The sequence below is a fragment of the Osmerus eperlanus genome, chromosome 1, assembly GCF_963692335.1.
Source record: "Osmerus eperlanus chromosome 1, fOsmEpe2.1, whole genome shotgun sequence".
Classification (NCBI taxonomy): Eukaryota; Metazoa; Chordata; class Actinopteri; order Osmeriformes; family Osmeridae; genus Osmerus; species Osmerus eperlanus.
The window spans coordinates 12102205-12122258 of NC_085018.1; the positions used below are offsets into that span (position 1 = coordinate 12102205).

The 20054-nt window shown below is 43.1% G+C and overlaps 4 protein-coding genes across 5 annotated transcripts; 1 reads left to right on the plus strand and 3 right to left on the minus strand.

Annotated features, from left to right (window-relative positions):
* The first annotated feature begins 190 nt into the window (after positions 1-190).
* zgc:109913 (regulator of G-protein signaling 9-binding protein) lies at positions 191-2685 on the plus strand. The gene is made up of 3 exons (XM_062460230.1): positions 191-298; positions 727-934; positions 1950-2685. Exons 2-3 carry the CDS (start codon positions 733-735, stop codon positions 2477-2479), a joined length of 732 nt encoding a protein of 243 aa, XP_062316214.1. The 5' UTR covers positions 191-298; positions 727-732; the 3' UTR covers positions 2480-2685.
* ube2c (ubiquitin-conjugating enzyme E2C) lies at positions 2681-4714 on the minus strand. The gene is made up of 7 exons (XM_062460244.1): positions 4579-4714; positions 3879-4010; positions 3731-3758; positions 3538-3624; positions 3160-3364; positions 2988-3047; positions 2681-2881 (listed from the first exon to the last, which is right to left on the minus strand). The coding sequence occupies exons 2-7, from the start codon at positions 3977-3979 to the stop codon at positions 2844-2846; spliced, it is 519 nt and encodes a 172-aa protein (XP_062316228.1). The 5' UTR covers positions 3980-4010; positions 4579-4714; the 3' UTR covers positions 2681-2843.
* Positions 4715-4926: 212 nt separating this feature from the next.
* LOC134019398 (deoxynucleotidyltransferase terminal-interacting protein 1) lies at positions 4927-9313 on the minus strand. Of its 2 annotated transcripts, XM_062460268.1 has the most exons (14): positions 9247-9313; positions 8807-8897; positions 8377-8447; positions 7911-8007; positions 7546-7644; positions 7388-7453; positions 7153-7209; positions 6971-7032; positions 6758-6803; positions 6542-6600; positions 6381-6441; positions 6196-6267; positions 6062-6117; positions 4927-5900 (listed from the first exon to the last, which is right to left on the minus strand). In XM_062460268.1, the coding sequence occupies exons 2-14, from the start codon at positions 8879-8881 to the stop codon at positions 5792-5794; spliced, it is 930 nt and encodes a 309-aa protein (XP_062316252.1). In that variant the 5' UTR covers positions 8882-8897; positions 9247-9313; the 3' UTR covers positions 4927-5791. The 2 variants fall into 2 exon arrangements, with proteins under 2 accessions (XP_062316252.1, XP_062316263.1); XM_062460279.1 differs by lacking the exons at positions 6971-7032; positions 9247-9313 and having other exon boundaries at positions 6758-6805.
* Positions 9314-9630: 317 nt separating this feature from the next.
* Positions 9631-19663, minus strand: pcif1 (phosphorylated CTD interacting factor 1). The gene is made up of 16 exons (XM_062460258.1): positions 19557-19663; positions 18372-18518; positions 18066-18190; positions 17589-17735; positions 17306-17454; positions 17060-17214; positions 16812-16959; positions 16477-16560; positions 16037-16136; positions 15685-15847; positions 15336-15502; positions 14161-14247; positions 13864-14048; positions 13629-13722; positions 13098-13273; positions 9631-12109 (listed from the first exon to the last, which is right to left on the minus strand). Exons 2-16 carry the CDS (start codon positions 18493-18495, stop codon positions 11770-11772), a joined length of 2244 nt encoding a protein of 747 aa, XP_062316242.1. The 5' UTR covers positions 18496-18518; positions 19557-19663; the 3' UTR covers positions 9631-11769.
* Between the last annotated feature and the right edge of the window lie 391 nt (positions 19664-20054).

The following is a 20054-nucleotide window of genomic DNA, read 5'->3' on the forward strand; positions in this document are numbered from 1 at the left end:
ATGTGTAAGAGCAGACTGTAAGGACAGAGGACGATTATCCCGGGCAGCTCCATGAGCCTCAGCTGCTGTGTTTGGCCTAATTGAAATGTGTCTCCCTGATGAGCAACACCTCCCAAGGCTCCAGCCAAGAAACACTGCTCATGGGAGCAGAGGAGGTGCCTAATACTGGGAGGGTGGCGGGATGGAGGGGGTTATCCTGAAGTTGTTCACTTCGACAATTCAGTTGCCCACAGGCCAAACACTTGCCTGTTTGGTACAAGACAGATCATGATACCCTGAGGCAGCTCTCACCTTGGAGGTAGGATTCATTTTTTGTTTGTTTATCAAACAGTCATTTATCTTAATGTGTCTCCAAACAATGCAGACTTTATTTTCTAAATGCCTTAGACTACTAGTTATTTCTACAGTGGATGTGGAAGTCAACTTTAAATTTACAAAAGGGTATGTTTATATTTAACTTTTGGAAAGTTATTCAGAAGTCAAAATGATATGGTTTTCATTTTCATAATTTATTAACAGAAAGGCAATGAACAGACAATAAAGATTGCTTGATTGCTTCTGATCGTCTGAAAAAAAAAAGTCTGAAAATTCCCTTATCAAGTGCCTTTGTGAGAGTAGTTTCGATATTATGCTCAATAGTACTTTGTGGATGTTGCTATTCTGACCCCGCACTACAGAATTCTGCCCATGCACAGTTTTATCAGTCATGCCTGACCTCTGTCTTAGCTTCAGATGAATCGGTGGCAGAAGTCCGTGGATGAGATCCAAGCCCGGAGGCGCCAGGTGGCAGAGTGCGAGCGTGCCCAGGAGGCTCTGTGCAAGGTGACTGCCTGCTTCCAACAGTTAGCCAGCTCAGTGGGGAGCAACTCTGATGGCAGCTTCCTGAGGGAGGAGATGGATGAAACCAGAGGACTGGTGTATAGGATTTGTGCAGGTAAATCACTTTTCCTATTCAAAACAACAGAAACATTTGGTCAATCCCCAGAGTTGCGGTGGAAAAGCTGTATTTTTAAATGCTATATTTGCTTTAATGATCATCGACCATCGAATGAAATGACCTTTGATCATCCACATCCCTTAAATAAAAGACAATTAGTAACTAGATTAAACTTTTGATTAAATGTATACTTTAATTGTTTTATTAATGCACACATAGCCTTACTATTATTTTAGTGTTGGCTTGGCACAATTGTCAAATGTTATCAATGATTGCACTCATTATCACTATGAAAAGTATAATGGAACAAAAACATAATAGATGTGTTGATTTGCCCATTTATTGTAGCCTTAACAAGCCTTCAAATCAAGCACTAGTACACAATCACTAGATCTGTTTATAGTAGATCAATTATACAATTTATTGTATTGACAAAAATGTATTTTTTCATATGTAGGCCTACATGAATAATGAACAAAAGCTCATAAACAACAGAACAGGAAAAAAACACGATAGTGAATTTTGTGCAAAAACAAACAAGTCTGAAAGCAGCCTTACCCCCAGGACAGCACGGTAACAAATCATACCTGCTGATCTTGATCCTAATCATACTGGAGCTTTTCTGGCTTCATCACGGACCTTAACGCCCTCACACACTACACCTGTGTCTTGGTGTTCCTTGGATACTGAGAAAAGAAATACTAAGTCGGGTCATAAAAAATGCAAATAATTTCTGTCATATGTCTTTCAATCTAACCAAACTATGAAAAACAATACCTTTGCAGACATATTGCTATGCTTGACTTACTCAACTCAAAACCATTCTGTTTGCTGGTGGGTGCAGATGAGAGTGCATCGATAATTCTATGCACGTCCTTGACATTTGCAGGCATCAGAAATAATGCCATTAGGATAAAATCAACACACCGGAAACTGGTCTGACCGCTGCGTTAGAAACCACAGTATTGCAGTAGTTCTGACACGTCATCATTACCATCCGTGCATGTCCTAGGTCTACATCGCAGACTGGTGTCCCTAATGACAGAAATGGAACAGAGCCAGGAGGACAGGGAGCAGGTGAACCGGCTTTGGGTCATCTTCATCTCAGGCCTGGAGAGCTTCCAGCAGGATCTTCACAAGGCCAGTGACCTCATAAACCTCTTCCCCCTGTCCCAGAAGAAAGACCGTCAGGCACTAGTCAAAACAGGGGTGTCAGACAGCGTTTCTGGCGTGGCAGCACTCGCAGCCTCCGTACAGACGCCCTGGCTGACTGTGCAAGTGGAGCAGAGCCCTGACCTGAAAACACACATCGCTCAGGTGGACACTTTGCTCAAAGAGATGCTGCAGAAAGTCAACGTGCCATTCTGGTCAGTGGAGTCCACTCAGAAGGCCTGGGTAGAGTCTGGATGTCAGGATGACAACCATGATAATCATGGCACTCTGGAGGAGATGATGGAGGTGGAATCACAAGACTCCAAGATGTCTGCATGTTGTCACCCACCAAACTGTAAACTCAGGTGCATGTTCTGTCTACTACACTGACTGCAGTTTACCAGAACATTCAAAGCAATTATAACCGGTCCTTTAGTTCTGAGCAAGACGTTTTATACTTCAGTTGTTATTTTCTAGCACAAAACCATTCTAGAGAACGGTGTAACATTTATTAACTGATTGACCCAAACAGTTATATAATCTTGAGTACAAAATTATGGATGTTAAACTGCAATAAAGCTAGACACATGATTGTATCAACATTAAAATCTTTATTCAGACATCTCATACAAACATGGAAATACTGTACATACACATACCCAGTATTCAAATATACATAATTAGAAGCTGACACCACAGAGAGAAAGAGTTTGACAGATAACAGAAGAAAGAAATGGTGTGGCTGTGGGTCAGCTCAGTTCTTGAAGGTTGAGTGCAAATGGGCTTTAAAGGCTAAGAGGGGAAAAAAGCAATTAGATTTTGTTTTGTTCCTCTCACTGAATGGTTTGATCAAGGCACATTACATTTTTTAGATATGTCTGGCAATATGCTTGCTTACCTTCCTGGTTGTCCCAAAGCTCAGCTGCACCAGCATTTAATGGACTCTCATTATTAGGCTCTGGGAGTGTGAAAAAAAAAAAAAGAACTACATGAAAAATGATTTTCCATACACATTCAACGCAAGGTTCGCCAGGATAAGTGTGTGTCGGTAAGTGGCAACAGATACGTACCTCCTAGTAAACTTTGGATGGAGAGGAGGATGGAACGCACATCATATAGGGCTGACCACTTGTCTTTCAAGATGTCCAGACAGATAAAGCCTTGCTCGTCCACGTTAGGGTGGAAACAGGGGGTGATGAACTTCACCCGAGGGGCTTTGTATGGGTAGCCACTGGGAAACTCCAGTGACAGCTTGTACCTCAAGCCTTCATATACCTACAGTATATAGACGTACACTGAGCATTCAGGGAGATGCACACTGATTATGTGGGATAAAGTACGAGTATTAGTAATAAATGCCAATTGTACATACACATCCCCGGAAATACCAAACGATTAAAGAGAGTGTGCAACGAGGTAAACTGATTAAGTGGAAATGAGCCATCTACCGTTGCTGGAGCTCCATGTATTGTTCCGATCCACTTGAAAAGATTGTCTGATTCTGGAAAGGCAGATATGCCCTTGTCTCCAGACATCTAGAAAACAATGCTACTATAAGAATGTGCAATGTTTTGATGAATAGACGTTCGACAATGTAACAAAGAAAGCATGCAAACGTTAGCTACATGGGAACATTCTTACCATAAGTGTCATCAGTTCTTGTTGAAGTCTGTGAGAGAGAAATACATTTAGTTTCGAGGAGAACGTGAGGTGTAAGACGTTACTAGTTGAACTGGGTTAATCAAAAACGCCCTAAGGTAATGTAAAACTCGCTAAACTAATCACCCACCTCTTGGAGACGGAGCCCTTGGCTGCACTGCCACCGGTTTCGTTGCCTTTCCGAGAGGTTGTTGATGAGGCTGCTGCGGGATCCATATTCTGAGAGGCCATAGCTAGCTAGGTACAGTGCCGTAATTAAATTCTATGGAAGCAATGAAATCAAGATGAGCCACAAATGCATATCATTTAGAACAAAGTTACTTTTATTTACCCGAGTTAACTAGCCTACCAGTTGGGTTTGCTAGCATGCAGTTAACGGTCTAGGTGCAGTCCTAGCTAGCTACTGTAAAAACTAGTGCTAGCATTGTTAGTGTTAGTGATGGCTAGCTAGCTACTAGTACAGTTAGTACCTTGGCTGGGTTTTTATAACACATTTAGTAACTACTAGCTCGAAAGCTGTTGTTTAAACTGTAGCGAAGGGTTGCTAGACATCTGAAAACACCACAACATATCATCTACCTAAACAACATATCCTAACCAATGTCGGAAAAGTAAATCGAGTCGCTCAACACCGGCTAGCTAGCTCTAGCTAACACCGTACAATCAATTCCAATCCAAGATCCCTTAGCTGTGTTTGTTGGTTGTACGCATGAGCTAGTAGTACAGCAGTGCTTGCTTTAGCAAATAAGCAGCTACATTATTGGAGTTAATTTCGGCTTCATATATTAAATAATGTGACACCGCATCTTTAATTCAGATGTAATACTTGCCTAATAAGTCTGATCAGACGTCACCTCCCGAGAGTCCTGACTGTTGCAGTAAAGATTTCAAACTGAGTTTATCCCGCCCCCCTGTTTAAACTTGCTTTCAGAAAACGGTCCCTCCAATCGCAACATCAGGTTTGAACAAAGCACAGCCTTGGCAACCATTTGGGAGAATGCGCTTAACTACACAACTTGCATGATTGGTGTAAACTCAACTCACGAGTCGGAAGCTGCTGCATGTTTTAGAAGGTGAAACTAGATTTGATTTCAAATCTAATTAAGCGTATCCAGGAAATTTGATCTAATCCGCTAATGTCTACCGAATCAAATAATCTGACAGTCAAATGAATGAGACAAATTTAAAGGAGTCTTTAATTGTTTTCTACTAGTGGTTGCCAGCGTTCAACCATTATTTGCCATATTTGCTCTCTAAAAACAGTAGCATAAATGTAGAAAAATACAATTCATATAGCTACAGGTGATTAAATTACAAATCATTTATCCATGTACAGATCATTTATCATATCAAGCCCTGGAGAAAAAAAGTTATTACAAAAAACACCACATCAATGACAAAAATGGTTTTACACTCAAGGGGCTAGGGACACACTTCCATGCCAGACAAATGTGATTACATTCTATTTCTGTAAACAATAGAATAACTTTAATATTCTTGATCAATTCTCTGATCTGGCACACAAACTCAACATAATACAATCCCACAACCGTCTTTTGAACATAGCCAATACAAATAAAGTTCCAAATTTGATACATTCCATTTTGGAGTTTTAAGTCACTGCAAATAATAAGCACCTTATATTGTTTAGACAGATGTAGGCTACTACAAGACTGCTAGACTGCAAAGAACATTTTAAGTGGACTTAAAAATTAAATAAAAAAGCAAAATAAAAGAGATGGAATTAAAACAGTAAAACGTGTCAGCATTATTACTGGGGTACTCCCTTAAACATTATGCAGACTGAGGAATTGGCACAACATTTTACAAATGACAAAGGGCCTATAGCACCCTCTGTTGCTGCTGCAGTACCGTGGTCTGTTAGTATGAGGTGAAGGACGACAATGTGCACATTATGGCTCTGATCACTGGCTGTATACAATCCACCACAGTATCCAAAGCACTACCTACAAATAAGACTGGACAATGCTGTTCCTCTTTGTGACTTAATATGATCCAGTTTCAGTTTGGTTCTCTTTGGATCTATTCCTTCTCTGACCTCTGGGCGTCCATGGCCTTCTGCATCTTCTCGATCATCCACCCTGGTACTGTAAAAGGCTTCAGCTCATCCATTTTCAGGTCAGGACCGTCTCTGAAATGTGCAGAATTATTGATTATCTGAAATTCACAGAATTTGAGAGACTACAATGGTGTCATGACTATGATTTGACTTCTGGGACACAGATGATACGCGTTTGTTTATTCTTAAATGTTTGTATTGCAGAAGGTCAAAGACCGACGTGTTGTACTCACTTGTAGTCGTCACTCCGAGACAGGTCTTGAACATCGTCTTCAATAAGGAGGTAGGCCTAAAACAATGTCGAGGGCAGATATTTTTGAATACGCCTAAATGGCTCCACTAGGTCGTCGTAAGGCTGAGCACTTACCATCTTTCCCCCTGTGGCTCGCATGTGCTGCCTCTCTGCTAGCCAGTGTTTGTCCTGGGCATCGGCAGCATACTGAAACAGCAAAACACAAAACAGTTGACCAACCGCAAACCACTGCTTGACATCCAAACGACTGAACGTACTGTGGGTTGTATATGAATCAAGGGCACTAGCCAGGTGTCTACCTTGAAGAGATCAGCATGTTTAATGTAGATTCTCCCCCTGGTGCCACCCATTCCTAGAGCCCTGCATGAGAACAAAGATTCGGCCAAGCTGTCAGAAACGACGAGCACACATGTAGGTTGTGCGTTTCTGCACAATAGAACACCACCAGCAGTGAACCTACTTATTAGCCCGTGACCCAAGAACAAATGTGCTGCCATCGTTCAGTCTTGAGGGGTCCCACTACAAAACAGAATACCAGACAGTGTCACGGGAAGGGGGGGGGGGGGGGGGGCAATCAAGACGATCATGTCCTGTTTCCAAGGTAATTTATGAAAGCCTATGCCATTTACCCAGCGGCACAATGACAACGTAAGCACACAATAAGGACAACACAAACCTTTGGTCCGTCACGCTTTATTGGCTCTGAGGTCTTAGGTTTAGGCCTACAGGAGAGGAAAACAGGCAGGATAAACATGGGAGTCAGGATGCAGACACGGTACTGCTGACTATTCATACAACAGCATCAGCCACACTATAAACGTGAACATAGACATTCAAGAGAGTGTTTTGATGGGGTATAATGAAGACTTCCTTTTGAGGAAATACTAACGCGTTACTAAATGTGGCAGGTCTGTCATAAGAAACTGTGGGTGCATTTGGACGTCCTTTCCTCTGAAATTGAAACACAAGACAGGGCCATAAGTTTTAGTTGCTTTGGATTCCAGACAATAAATCTAAATCGTTCTATTCTACAGGGTGAGCTGGTCAGTTTAGCTTGTCTAACAAACCTACCTTTTTTAGAACAGGGCTGCCCCTCTGACTGGAGTCATCCTCTATCGGTCGTGGACGCTTTCCAAAGAAGAGAAGAAAAAAGACAAAATGATTAGTGATGCGGAATTAACCACTCAATTACTCTCCAGAGTTTAGTTGCACTGTTTTTCCTGTCTTAGGGCACTATACCTGTTTTACAATTGTTTCTTAATTTTGTTTAACACATGACAATAGTTATTTTAAATATTGAACCTACTTTAACTGAGGGCTCCAGACCAGGTTTTGCAGCTGGCTTCTCCCCATCTGAGAAAAGATGCTTGGCCTGATGATGCACAGGAAACGAGCATTACTCACAACTTCTCCTGATGTTAACCACGCATAATCACACAAGCAGAACCCAAGTATCACGCTCACATTTTCCAGACAATTACGACAGGCTTCTTTTATCAGATGATCCGTCTGCACGTCCTCTCCGACATTCTCTTTTATGTTGCTGGCTGCTTTCTCAAAGAACTGTAAAAGACAAGGCAATACTGTAAAAAGAAAAGACCAAAATGCACATTTCAATGCCGATACACATCGGCATGAATGTGAAGCATGCTACATTATTTGGCCATGCAGGGCACCTCTTGCTTTTCAGAAGGGATGTCATAACAGTAAAATACAGCAACCAAAATCACACTTTACACCAAAAATATTGGCTTCCCTACTCGGTTATCCATTTTTACATAATGGATATATTTGTATCTTTATCTCAGCAGACAAATCCAACTACTCACCCTCATGTATTTCCTGAAGACTGCCATGATATCCTCATTAAAGCTGGGCTGTAACACTGTTCTCAGCAAGTCCATAGATATGACAGGATCTGTGTAACTTGAGGCACAAAAGGCACATACTCCTTCAAGACATCTTGAATACCCTAAATCTGATTTAGATGTCAATCCTTATGATTAAAGAATCTCACTTCAACATTGACAACATATTCAGTTTTTTGCCCATATTCCCAAAAGGCCAGTATTCCTACTTTAAATGGCAAATGAGGAATGAATATTCCACTATTACCGTTTAAATGCAGCCGTGCACACTCCGATTAACTTCTTGTACTAAACTTTTGTAGGTTACAATAGTGTGCATGTAAACTGTCTTTATTTTGGGATTAGCCCATGGGACCCAGGCCCGATAAGCTCCATATATGTTGGTCCATTTGCATCAATAAAGCAGTTTGTCAGCCAACTAACTTACCTTACAGTCATCTGAGATCGCCTCCCCCTTCGATGAACCTGTCTGTGTTTGATCATGATATTCCAAGGATTCTGCAAAGGGATAAAAAAACATTGGCTAAATAGTTCAGTCTAAATATTCATCAAAGGGCTCTGCGACAAAGTATTGCTATTTTGTAAGTTTCATTAAATGCAATGATGATCTTCACTCAGTATGATCAGTACACCAACTCTGTCAATAGCGAAAATCTACGGTTTTACATACACTTCTGAAGGTAGATCTAACCACATCATACAGGATATGAAGGCCCGAGTTGACACTAATTGTGATGTTAACATCTGATGCTTCGTGACTCGGTGAACGACCTATAAGATATCATTCACAGGTAGCAAGCCAGCCTAGTGGCCAGGTCAGTGTTTTAGGTATCAAACCAGGATGACAGCGCACTCACCATTGCTTGTATCGGCTGTTCAACAGCATCTTGCTGGAGCCAGTCCCTGCGTCCCTCACTTCGATGGGCACCCATTTGTTGTGGACTGAGACTATGGTAAATGAAAGTAAAAGCACTGATTGACGTCTGTCAACCAGCTTAGACTGATAACAGCCTAAAAGCGGATTGCTAAATTTACACGTAAAGAAAACGACGCGAGCTAACTAGCTAGCTAGCGCACCTACTTTGACTTGGGGTTCCTGATGTTGAAGTTTAGTTTAGCGCGAGCAGGCAGGTAGCTAGCTAGCGATCTAGCCCCGCTAGATATCGTAACAATTTTGACCTATCAAAAATCACTTACAGCTAACGCTTTTCTGATCGTATGCTATCAAACTGCTTTCTTATGACTTCTGAGAGAATGCAATCCAATTTAGCAATATTCAAGTAGTTAACTAGATTACCTGTTATAGGAAAATTGTTTACTAGTGCAGTGAGTACTGTACACGGTGTAGGAAAACCTGTGTAGTTGACATAATGCAACTCTGGCTGTGTCAAGAAACGTCTAAGGCGCATGCGCAACGAGAAACTGGGCGTGTCCTGCAGACAAAGATTTGTGAACCAATATTCAGCCATCTTTGTAGAGGCATCAGTGTGGCATGGTGCAATAAAGGCTAAATTCATTTTTATTCTTACGCCTCTCAACATTAAGGAAAACATTTGGACTAATCTTTACATTAAAACTTATTTACTACTTTATCAGACAGTAAATTGAATGTAAATGTCAAATGTTTCTAAATATCAACATTTGTTTTACCCTAGATTTCAGCAGGTCGGAGGCTAAAAACTACAGTAAGCTAGTTTATTAGAAACTCATTTGACACATTTTACTGGGAGCAAATGTGATCCAGTGAATCGTTCTGCAAGTTTGAAAAGAGAATGCCACAACATTGATCATCTGCTGAGAAGACCAAGGATATGAATTCAATAAGCACAGATAGTATATTTACATTCACTTTCTTCTTGCCCATAGGAATAACATTAAAAAAACATTCATGGTATAACAAAAGATAATAAATGACCATTAGAGTTTAAACAGATATAATGAAGGATAAATAAATGTCATACTGTATGAAAATTCCTATGAACTGATTCAGCAATAAAAACATTTGTGTCAAACGTATCATGCAAAACAAATAATTCAAAGACAAAACTGATTTTTTTTACAAAACAAAAGATAATTATAAAAATAAATTTGAGGAGTAATTTGCTGGTTACACCTTCTGCATTACTGATGCAATCATACATAATTCTACTTTTAGGTACTAGAGATTTTTAATAACACTTTGGTTTAGTTTAAAACAATTTCTATGTGATAAACTGTATAATACATAAACAGATTTATTTTTAAAAGTTATGTTAAATTAAATCAAATTTAAAAAGCATGGAGGAACATACGACATACAATTAATTGTTTTTATCATCAGAGCTCAATACTATTGTGTAGTATTGAGGAAAAATAACACATACTTCATACCAATTCTCTGTACAATATTTACAATAGTTTGCTGGTGACAGAAATACACTAACATCTGGGCATGTGATTTGTTCTCAATGATAATATGGAGAAGCGTGAGTGGCTAAAGGTTATAGGGCACAATGCCTTATCGACCAATCGGACCAAGACAACCATCATAACACAATTTCAACAGTACCACACTCTTCTAATCCAAATTTCTCCTGCAGTCATCTTAGTTCTGAACCTCACTTGTCAGTATGGGGCAAAGGCAAAGACATGATGTCTTCTGTGAAACTACATCTAAGCTCATTGTACACGCACTCAGGCTATAGATGACTTTATGCAGAGTCTGCGTTGCATGTAATAGTAGTTTACTAGAACAATGCCAAGGTTTAAATACAATGTAATGATGGAAGAATTGTACAAATAGAGGTTTTGTATTCTCCCCCCCACCCAACATAAATATTTTCTCAACTCATTTTGTCATTAACTCTCAATTCTACATTCATTGTGCTGCCCAGTGATGCGTTTGAATCTCATACTGGTGTAAACATAAAAAAAAAAAAGATTTTGAATGGATGGATTAGAAAATGCCACTACTCAACAAACTAGTCTACTCAACAATGTGACAACCAACATCGGCTGAAAATAATCACATTTAAGCATGTTTGCTACCGGTGGCTTAAGAGCATTTCATAGCTTTACACTCTAGAGTTATTGAAGCCTGTTCATCCTTTTACAAACTGTCCACAGAAACAATAAAACACATAAAGCAACATCATGCCAGGGGTACTGGACTCGGCCTTCTTTAATCAACTGCAGATATGGAGGTTCAAGGCTGACTTGACCAATGTGAAATTCTCCAAATCTAGTCTACAGTAAACGTGACCTGCATAGCATAATAAATCTAGCGATGTCTTCCATCTTAGATTACTTAGACTGTAACAATGGGCCTAGATGTTACATGTATGTACAAGGATCACCACTAAAAGTGTTTGTAGGCTTAAGGGGTTAGAAACATAGCTGCCTTATCACCAAACACTACAACTCCCTTCTGTACCAAGGTATCATAGGATTGAGGGAATTTGAGCAAAACAATGACAAACAATTCCTCTTTATACCAACAGAAAAAGACAACCTCCAGCGAGCATTGCACTGTCAGAAGGCCAAAGAACGAGGACCAGAATTACCCAATTATTACCGACTACAACAGCAACATATACCAAAAATAACCATAGCAAACCGCTACAACTACGTTATTAAAAGCAACAAGAACTACCACAGTAAATAACAAGGAGAATCTGTAAAACCCAGTATAACTATTTTAAATAGTCGAGGCAGAGAAAGTAAACAGATTAAAGAGGGGGTCCCCCTCCTTTGTAGGCCACCCTTTGAAGGCAGTCCAGGGCTGAACCCTCCCCCCCATCAGCACCAATACAGAGGCTCACCACCTAACCCCCCCAGGTTCCTAGATGCTAGCTGCTTCAGGTGCAGTCTTTTCTACAGGACTACTGCCACAGCTGTTGTCCTGGCTTGCAGGTGAGTCCAAGCTAGCAGGCTGCTCTGGAGTTGCAGTCTTAGAGCAGTCTTTGTCACCCGTAGCCCCAGGAGTCCCTGTGCTGGCCTGGGAGGGTGTGGTGGGGGTTGAGGAGGAGGGCCCAGGAGAGGACATGGTTCGACCAGACACCTGGTAAGCTGCCAGGAACTCCTGGATGCGCTCTGCGGTGGGCTCCCACTTGGCAAAACCAGCGGCGTTCTGGAGGAATAAGACCGCCGTGCCGTGGACGGCTTTGTAGTACATCTCCTCCCTGAAAGAGAACGAGGGGAGGCAGGGAGGGAGCGAGTTGGAGAAACATTTGTGAGTAATAAGTAGTGGTGGGCCGTTATCAGCGTTAACGCGCGTTAACGCGCTGCGACTCTTGTCGGCGATAAAAAAAATATCGCCGTTAATCTATTCTCAAAGTTGGGTTGGGAGCTGGGTCTATACTACGCAAGCTATGAAGACTTTCACCTTGATATTTTAGCGTGGATGTATACCTAGCCGAATTGCACTGTAAGGGGCGAGAACGAGTCTTCGAACCTGTGTGTATGCCTTGTGTATGAAATTATCACATCAAACGTGACGTGCTAACATGGATGCAGCTATGAAGCCGCCTGGTTTGCTTCAGGGAAAATGTATTTTTAAGAAGCTTCCCAATGGAAACCTCGACAAGACTAAGGTTGTTTGCACCTTGTGCTATGCGGAATTAGTTTACTGTAGGAGTTCTTCCAGTCTCAAATACCACCTAAACGCAAAGCATCCCTTAGCTAATGCGGAAGATGCCGGGCCAAGCACTGATGTAGCGCAGGCGAAGAGTCGTCGTCAAACTACGATGTTTGAATGCATCCGAGGCAAGCCCGTCAGCACAGCTCTATCAGCCAAGCTAACTAATCTAATAAACAGTTAATAAACACAAGTACATCTTATTGAACATAATTTATTTTCATCACCAATTATCATAGTAGAACAGCTTTCTCAAGCAGTTTGTGATGCATTTTGGAAACAGGAGATGAGCTCCTGGTCTAATGCGCTACCTGGCTTGAGAAACCCGTTCTCAAAGACTTACTTTTAGTCATTATTTGGGTAGCACACATATTCTGAATGCCTTCGGCGGAATTCAAATGAGCCATTTTAATCTAGATTAACGCCAAGATTACAGTGAGATTAATCTAGATTAAAAAATATATATATATGCCCAACACTAGTAATAAGTAATAACTATAAACGTCACGGGGTGTCCTGGCACTGATACTCACTTTTTGCAGATGTGTTGCGAGCCACTTCGGTACTCGTGCTCAAAGGCCGGCACGATCATCTGATGGCGCCGATAGATGCTGACCTCCATACGGGTGAGGGCTGGGGTTGGAGGGTCCCGCCACTCTGGGACAAAGATGATGAAAGACAGGGGCTCGCTGGAACGTTCCAAGAGCTCCTACAGGTTAAACAAGGGTTAACCGCTTGCCTTGATATATTTACCCATTTCTACTCTTGAATAGGGCTGTGACACTCACTGCAGTTATTCTTTACAGTCATCCCCATTGGTTTTTAAAGGATTATTGCTCACTCAAGTGTTAAACCAATGTAATTACACCTCGCTCTCATCAGAGAAAGGCAAGTTTAGCTAACCACAATTTCCTCCCACTATCTCTTGGACAGTTTACTACAGGCAAAGGCCAAAAGTTATGTCCTAAATTAAAGTGTTATTGTGTCTGCTTGACTGTTTACAACATATTCTTCAGCTGTAGGATATGCTGATTAAAATACAGCCCATGGATACCGTTACGCACCTCAAAGTGTGTCACCATGGCATCCATAAGCTCCTCACAGAAGGGAGGGTTGGCCTCAAACGATCCACTGGCTGGGGAAAAGTTCATAAAGGGCCTGGGGGGGGGGGGGGGGGGGGCATGCGCAACAATGTCCGATGGTTCAAACTGACAAACGTGCCAACAAACACACGGAAAGACAGAACCAAACACACCACATAGTTCACATGAAGAGCTTTGTTAAGAATGTTGTACTTACCCTCTCGATCCAAAGAAACCGTCTGTGTCGGGGAAGGCCGAGCAGAACTGCTTGAAGTAGGAGTTGAGCGGAGAGGCAAAGCACTCGAAGCTGACCCCGAACTGCTTGTTGAGAGCCTCGAAAACGGGAACAGGGAGAGCCCCCTGTAGACCCGTGCCTTCGTTGATTCCAGAGCCAAACATCACCTGAACACAAGAGCCATGACATCGGCACGGTCAACTGACTAACATTCCAGCGAAATGGTGGGTGCGGGTGTTGAGGACATTAGCGCAGCAACAGTTCCCTGCCATGGTTTACCTGGTATCTCTTTATAAGGCACCAAACTCGTGACAGGAACTTCTCAAACCGAGGATCGTCTATGCAGCTGTACCGGTACAGGAGCTCCTGAGAGACAGGCGTGTGGATGAAAGGGTGAGACTACAACATTCTTGTGGAAGAGGTATTTTTCTGTCGGTCAAGATTATTAAAAGGAATCTTGCTGTTCGTTTAACTAACTAATTCAATCTCCACCCTCCTGAATGGGTCACCTAAATGATGATTCACTCTAAGTGAATCATCTATCTCTTAACGGTGTGTGTCCACTGCAGCGGAGCGGGCGGCGCGGGGCGTCGGCTTCCAATTAATTTTCAATGAAACCAGGCGTTAACGCTCGCGTAGGGCATTGTGGGAAGGCGAGCGGAGCGTTGCAAGTTGGATTTTCTCAACTTTCGGATTGGTTTCTTGTAACGTAGCAACCGTTGGTCATGGTAAACATTAGGTTTTACAATTTCAAGATGGAGGAGAAACTTATCGTATGTGTCTGCACACCCAGTTCTGTTCAGAACAAAGTTACGTAGTGACAAGCCTGAATTTAAAGATTACATTAAACTAATAATGCATGGTGCAGGGTTGCCGACGTTGTCAGTGTCCCTAGTGTGTTTTTATACTTTTGAATTTATTCTCGTCACATTACCTGACTGTTCTGTGCCACTGCTAGCTTGCTATCCCAGCCTACAAACGACTGGTTGAGTGACCGGTGGCGTAACATGTATTCTACTGTAATCTTGCACTAGTAAAAATTCTGTATTTTTACACAAATGTTGTGTAAAAGTGGTATTTTGATCGATATTGTGCTTGGCCATGACTACAACAGTGACCTTAGAGAACTACAACTCTGTATTAACTTGTCTAACACGCCCCCGAGCGTGGTGTACTGTGGGAAGGCAAGCGGTGCAGAGCGTTAAAAAACGCTGTAGTGGACGCGTACTGTAACCATTCACGTAGGTTGCCTGTAAAATGTTTGACTGTATGAAGTTAAGTAAGGTATCACCACTACTGGAGAGGGACAGGGAATGTCTTTGTTGTGGTCTTAGGTCGCTCATTGAATGAGGTGTTCAACTAGTTGTGCACGTGATGGTCTATATAACTATATACATACACTATATATACGCACACACACACACGAAGTGCACAAACACACACAGATTTCTTACCAGCTTGTTGAAGTAGCCACGGTTCACCTTGACCATCTCGCCTTTATAGCGGAGGCAGGCAATGTCGTTCTCAAAGTGCAGTTCCACGCGAGGCTGTGGCGGCGAGGGCATAGCCAGTCTGACAGGGTAGCAGTATACCAGCCTGTCCTGCACCTCTGCACTTGCTTCTGTTCCAAACAAACACACACACACACACACGTGAACTACTGGCGTACCTTCACATATGAATGTGATCCATTAAGGGTGACATCAACCAAAGTGCACTTCCCACAGTAGAGGTCGGGTAACAAGTTGACTTTCTTCATCACGCCAAGAGGTCGGTATGACCTCCCTTCCAGGGCTCCCTCACCTGTGATGTTGCAGTCTTTGAGCAGGGTCTGGTGAGCCTGGCGTATGCGGCGGACGTACTCAGCGGAGATGTGGTAGATCTTGGTGCAGATGCCCTCCACAGAGTCCTTGGCCACCGCCGTCACATGGGGCCCACACTGCTTCCTCAGGTGGTCCAGGCGGTCCTGAGAGACGGGAGGGGAAACCGGGAAGTTGTCGTTTAAACATGGACGTTTGAATCATTCCGGTTTTTGTACATGAACATGACTGCGGCAAGAATGTTCACAACGGGCAAGATCCCCAAAAGGAAAGCAATCACACGCACACATGATGACATATTGTTTATTGCACCAAATGCACACCAACACACGTACCATGTAGTCCTCTTTACTGGCCGAGTGGTCTCTCCGTAGCCAGTTCATTGTGTCCTCTGCGTTCCATTTCACCACCTTGCGGCTCTCTGGTGTGGCGTTTCTAAGATGTAAAACCAGGAGTCAGGCGGGAAAGACCACAGAGACACTGGGGTAGAAAACATGTTGAATCCAGGACTGGGTTAAACTGGTGATATGGGAACTGTCTACTGCTCAGCAATACAAGTCAAGCCTTGGTCTGCCCCTAAAATGCAGAGGAAGTGATATAGCAGCAGAGATGTCTGCTGGGATTGATTTACTAAAATGCTGAAGTAAGTTGTAGTGCCTTACATTCTGTCTTAAGAGACTGCTCTGACCTCATGCTTGGAGAGAGTTCAAGAAATAGCCTGCCACATAAAGAGGTAATATGGCTAATTATGCTGAAGACTGCCAAAAACACCTACCTAGAGTCAATCATTTTCTTGGCCGCTTCTGCGTATTTGAATAAGAGCTTTCTGGCCTCTTCCTTATACTTGATGCGGGATAGCCTGTCACAGGGATGAGGAATAGTGTTCAGTGAAAACATCCAATAACCAAATGCAGAACAAAGATGAAAAGTTAATGAATAAACACACAGCAAAACACCAAATTACTGTCAAATCCCTTTTCAAGTAAGGCCCAAGTTCATTTTATGCACATTCCTTATCTCACTTCCTCGTGCTCAGGAGAGTACGGACGGACGGGAATTGAGACGATGAAACAACGTCTTTTTAGACCGTAGGCTTCTGTGTGTCCTGACCTTATGGGAATGTCGTTCATGACCTCTCGGAACATGGATGGGGAGATGACAGGTTCACACTCGCTGGGAAGCAGGGGGTCAGGACCTTTGTCTATCACCTTCCGTTCTAGTAGCCAGCGGTTGAAAGACTCCCGTGGGGGCTCAATACCTAGAGAAAGTGTGTGTGTGTGTGGGGGGGATGTTGGTGTTAGGGTGTGCATTGGTACATAACCACTGGCTTGGTCCAGACGGTCAGAAACACAGCCTACCTTCTCGTTGGTAGCAGAGCTCGTGGTAGTGTTGCCTCAGCTTGGTGACCAGCTGGGCTCGCAGCAGCTCCATCTCAGGGTGCGGAGGCAGGTGGTCGCCCGGCGATCTCTCTCTGATCACTGCGTTCGTCTGGATGTCCAGGTCCCAGTACACGCTGGGACAAGTCACAACACAAGGTTTCAGTTCGAAAGCAGTTCCGTCGTGGCGGATGGATACGTTGATAACAGGCTGGAGGGTGTGCTTACATGGTGGGACGGTATGGTGCGGGGGTGGGGGTGGAGGGGGTTGCTGGCTGCCCTGGTTTCTCCTCGGTGGTGGAGTTCCATGGCTTCACACCTGGGGTGCTGGGAGAGATGGGGACTGTAGGGGTGGTTGGGGTGACTGGGATTTCAACCTGTGAATCGCAAATCAAAATCAAAAAGTTAAAGAAATCATCTCAAGTTGAAAGGACGCCATTGAAGCGTCATAGCGGATTCACTCACTCTACAGATTAACGCTTTTGACGTGACCTGTCACATAAAAACTTGCCTTTGGCCTTTTAAAACTGTTAGGCCCCCCTTGTGCTGCCTCTTCCGATGGGCGTCTCTTGCGCTGCCCGTTGCCCAAGCCTGCGTCCCCCGCGCCTGCGTCCCCCGCGCCTTCCGCTGGGGCAGCATTCAGACCCAGAGGGTCAGACTACAGAAAGAATAAAAGAGGGCAGATGTGACATCGGAAAACTGTAATATGGTCGTTATTCACACCTTACTAATGGTTTTCATTGAAATGCTTGGAATAAGTTGAGTCAATCTTCTTTGAATAACTCAAAGTTTAAGCGCAGGGATGAGAACATAAGTTTGCAGTACTGAAGTACTGACGGAAGAACAAATTACAGAAACATTTTCAGAGCTATGTCCATGGGAACACATGATACTGCCTGATGGGCTCACATGATACTGCCTGAATCAGGAACTTACAGACACATTCCATCCCTCTGTTTCTACTTCGTTTCTTCTTTTTTACACTCACAATGACATCATGCTGCCCAAGAACGGGCATCTCCCAGAGCGACTGGTTGGTGAAACGGTTGAAGTAATATGGCCGGTTCTCTCTTTTGCTCCAGCATTTGGACCAGCCAGCCTGGATCAGCTCATCTGTACAAACAGACGATGCATTAGAATATTCTACCATCAACTGAAATTCAGCCCATAGACACACAGTAAGACATACAAGGGACGCATCTTGCACTCTCTCCCTCACATTATCATCATTCTTGTATTTACCTGATGGGTTGGGCACAATATAAGAATGTCATATTATATACATATTGTTTACCTGGTAGCTCCTGGATGGGTTTACTGGTTGAGGGTGACAAGGGAGAGCCCTCTGTAGCAGAGCCTGAGGGCGACATCACCATGGTGGTGTCCCCCTTCACTGTTCCATGATTCTCACTTGACATCTCTCCTCATCTGTCCTCCTGTCCTGGGGAGACATGGGGGGGGGGGGGATTTTTTGCTAATGGGGAGGATCTGAGTATTTTGTTTGACACCATTTCATACATTAACCTCAAGTGAAATCGACCGGGTGGGTTGGCTGCTGACTACTCGCGCTTTGGCAGACAAGTAAACAATTCCCCGCGCCAAAATGCATCACTAGATTCAAAACACATTGAATAAACTCTAGCCCAAAACATTGGAGCCAGCGTTCTTGCACTAAAGGGTAAAAACGACAGCTACTATAACATTTTCCCCAAAATAGGCAAAATACACAGTTCAAATAATTAGAAAGGGGCTAGAGATTGGCTAACTTGCTGGATAGCTATGCTGTGGGAGTAGCTAGTAGTAGCTAGCTATAGCGTTGGCTCGTTGTTAGCCTTGGTTAGTGTTGCAGTGCATAGTTGGTCTGGCCAGCTTAAGTTCGGTATTTTTATTTGAATAATGTAGATTCCCACATGAGCTTAATAAGAAATTGACATCAAGACGATGCGTTTTCTGTCAATCTCACAGATAATTCAAATGAACGAACGATGTAGGGACACGCATGCGCCCCATCACCGCCCACCCCAGCTTGAGCCGCCCGAAAACAAACACGAAGGAGGAGGGGAAAACGTCGGGTAGCTGCGCTACACAACAAAGGCAACGGCAGCATCTCCAAACTCAGGCGGGGGACACTTGGTAAAACAGGTAATATACGGAGGAATACGGCACTAAACTGGACTGTTAAGACATAAAAATGATCAGAATTAATACATGCACACGAGTCAGCTGGCAAACTAGGCAAACATAGTGTGCCAAATATAGCTGATCCCTCAACATTTCAAACATACTGCGCGCACTTTGAATGTGACAAGATGGCGCGAGCTCTTGAGCCATAGCCGCTGCGCACCTTGCAGGCATTATTTTTTGTTTATTAACGTGCATTGGTCCGATATGCACGATCTGGGTGAATAATATGACTCTCTGCACATTCCGCCGCATGTTTATGTTCTTGCGGGTGCCCTAATTTGTTGAGTTCCCTTACCTTGCAGAGGTTTGTTGGGAATCCCGTATAGGCTTTGCTCTATTCAATCCGGACCCGCCTCCGCCTCTCCCTCCCCACCTTTTCAGCCATCTTGTATCAGGGACTCGGGCCTATGTATTGCGCATGCGCCAACCTTTGCCTTCGCTCGCTAAAATTTGGCACTGTAAAGCAGCCATATGCAGAGTGGCCCTTATGAGTTTTCTGTGCAACCAGCTTGCTGATGGAGTGTAAATGTTCTTCGCAATTGTTATCATGGAAAAATATATATTACAATTGCACATCATATTAGTAGCTTGAAGTGTATGACAAACATCCTTTATAGCGGAAATAAACAAGATTCATATTAACATTAAATCTAAAGCCTCAAAAGTCAAAAATCACATTGAGAAAACGTATTTAATAAATATATATTACCTTTGATCGAAGTGTCTTTCATTTTTAATTTGTGAAATGTATTCCAACACATGTTGTAATGTAGCAGAGGTGAACTGAAGTGAT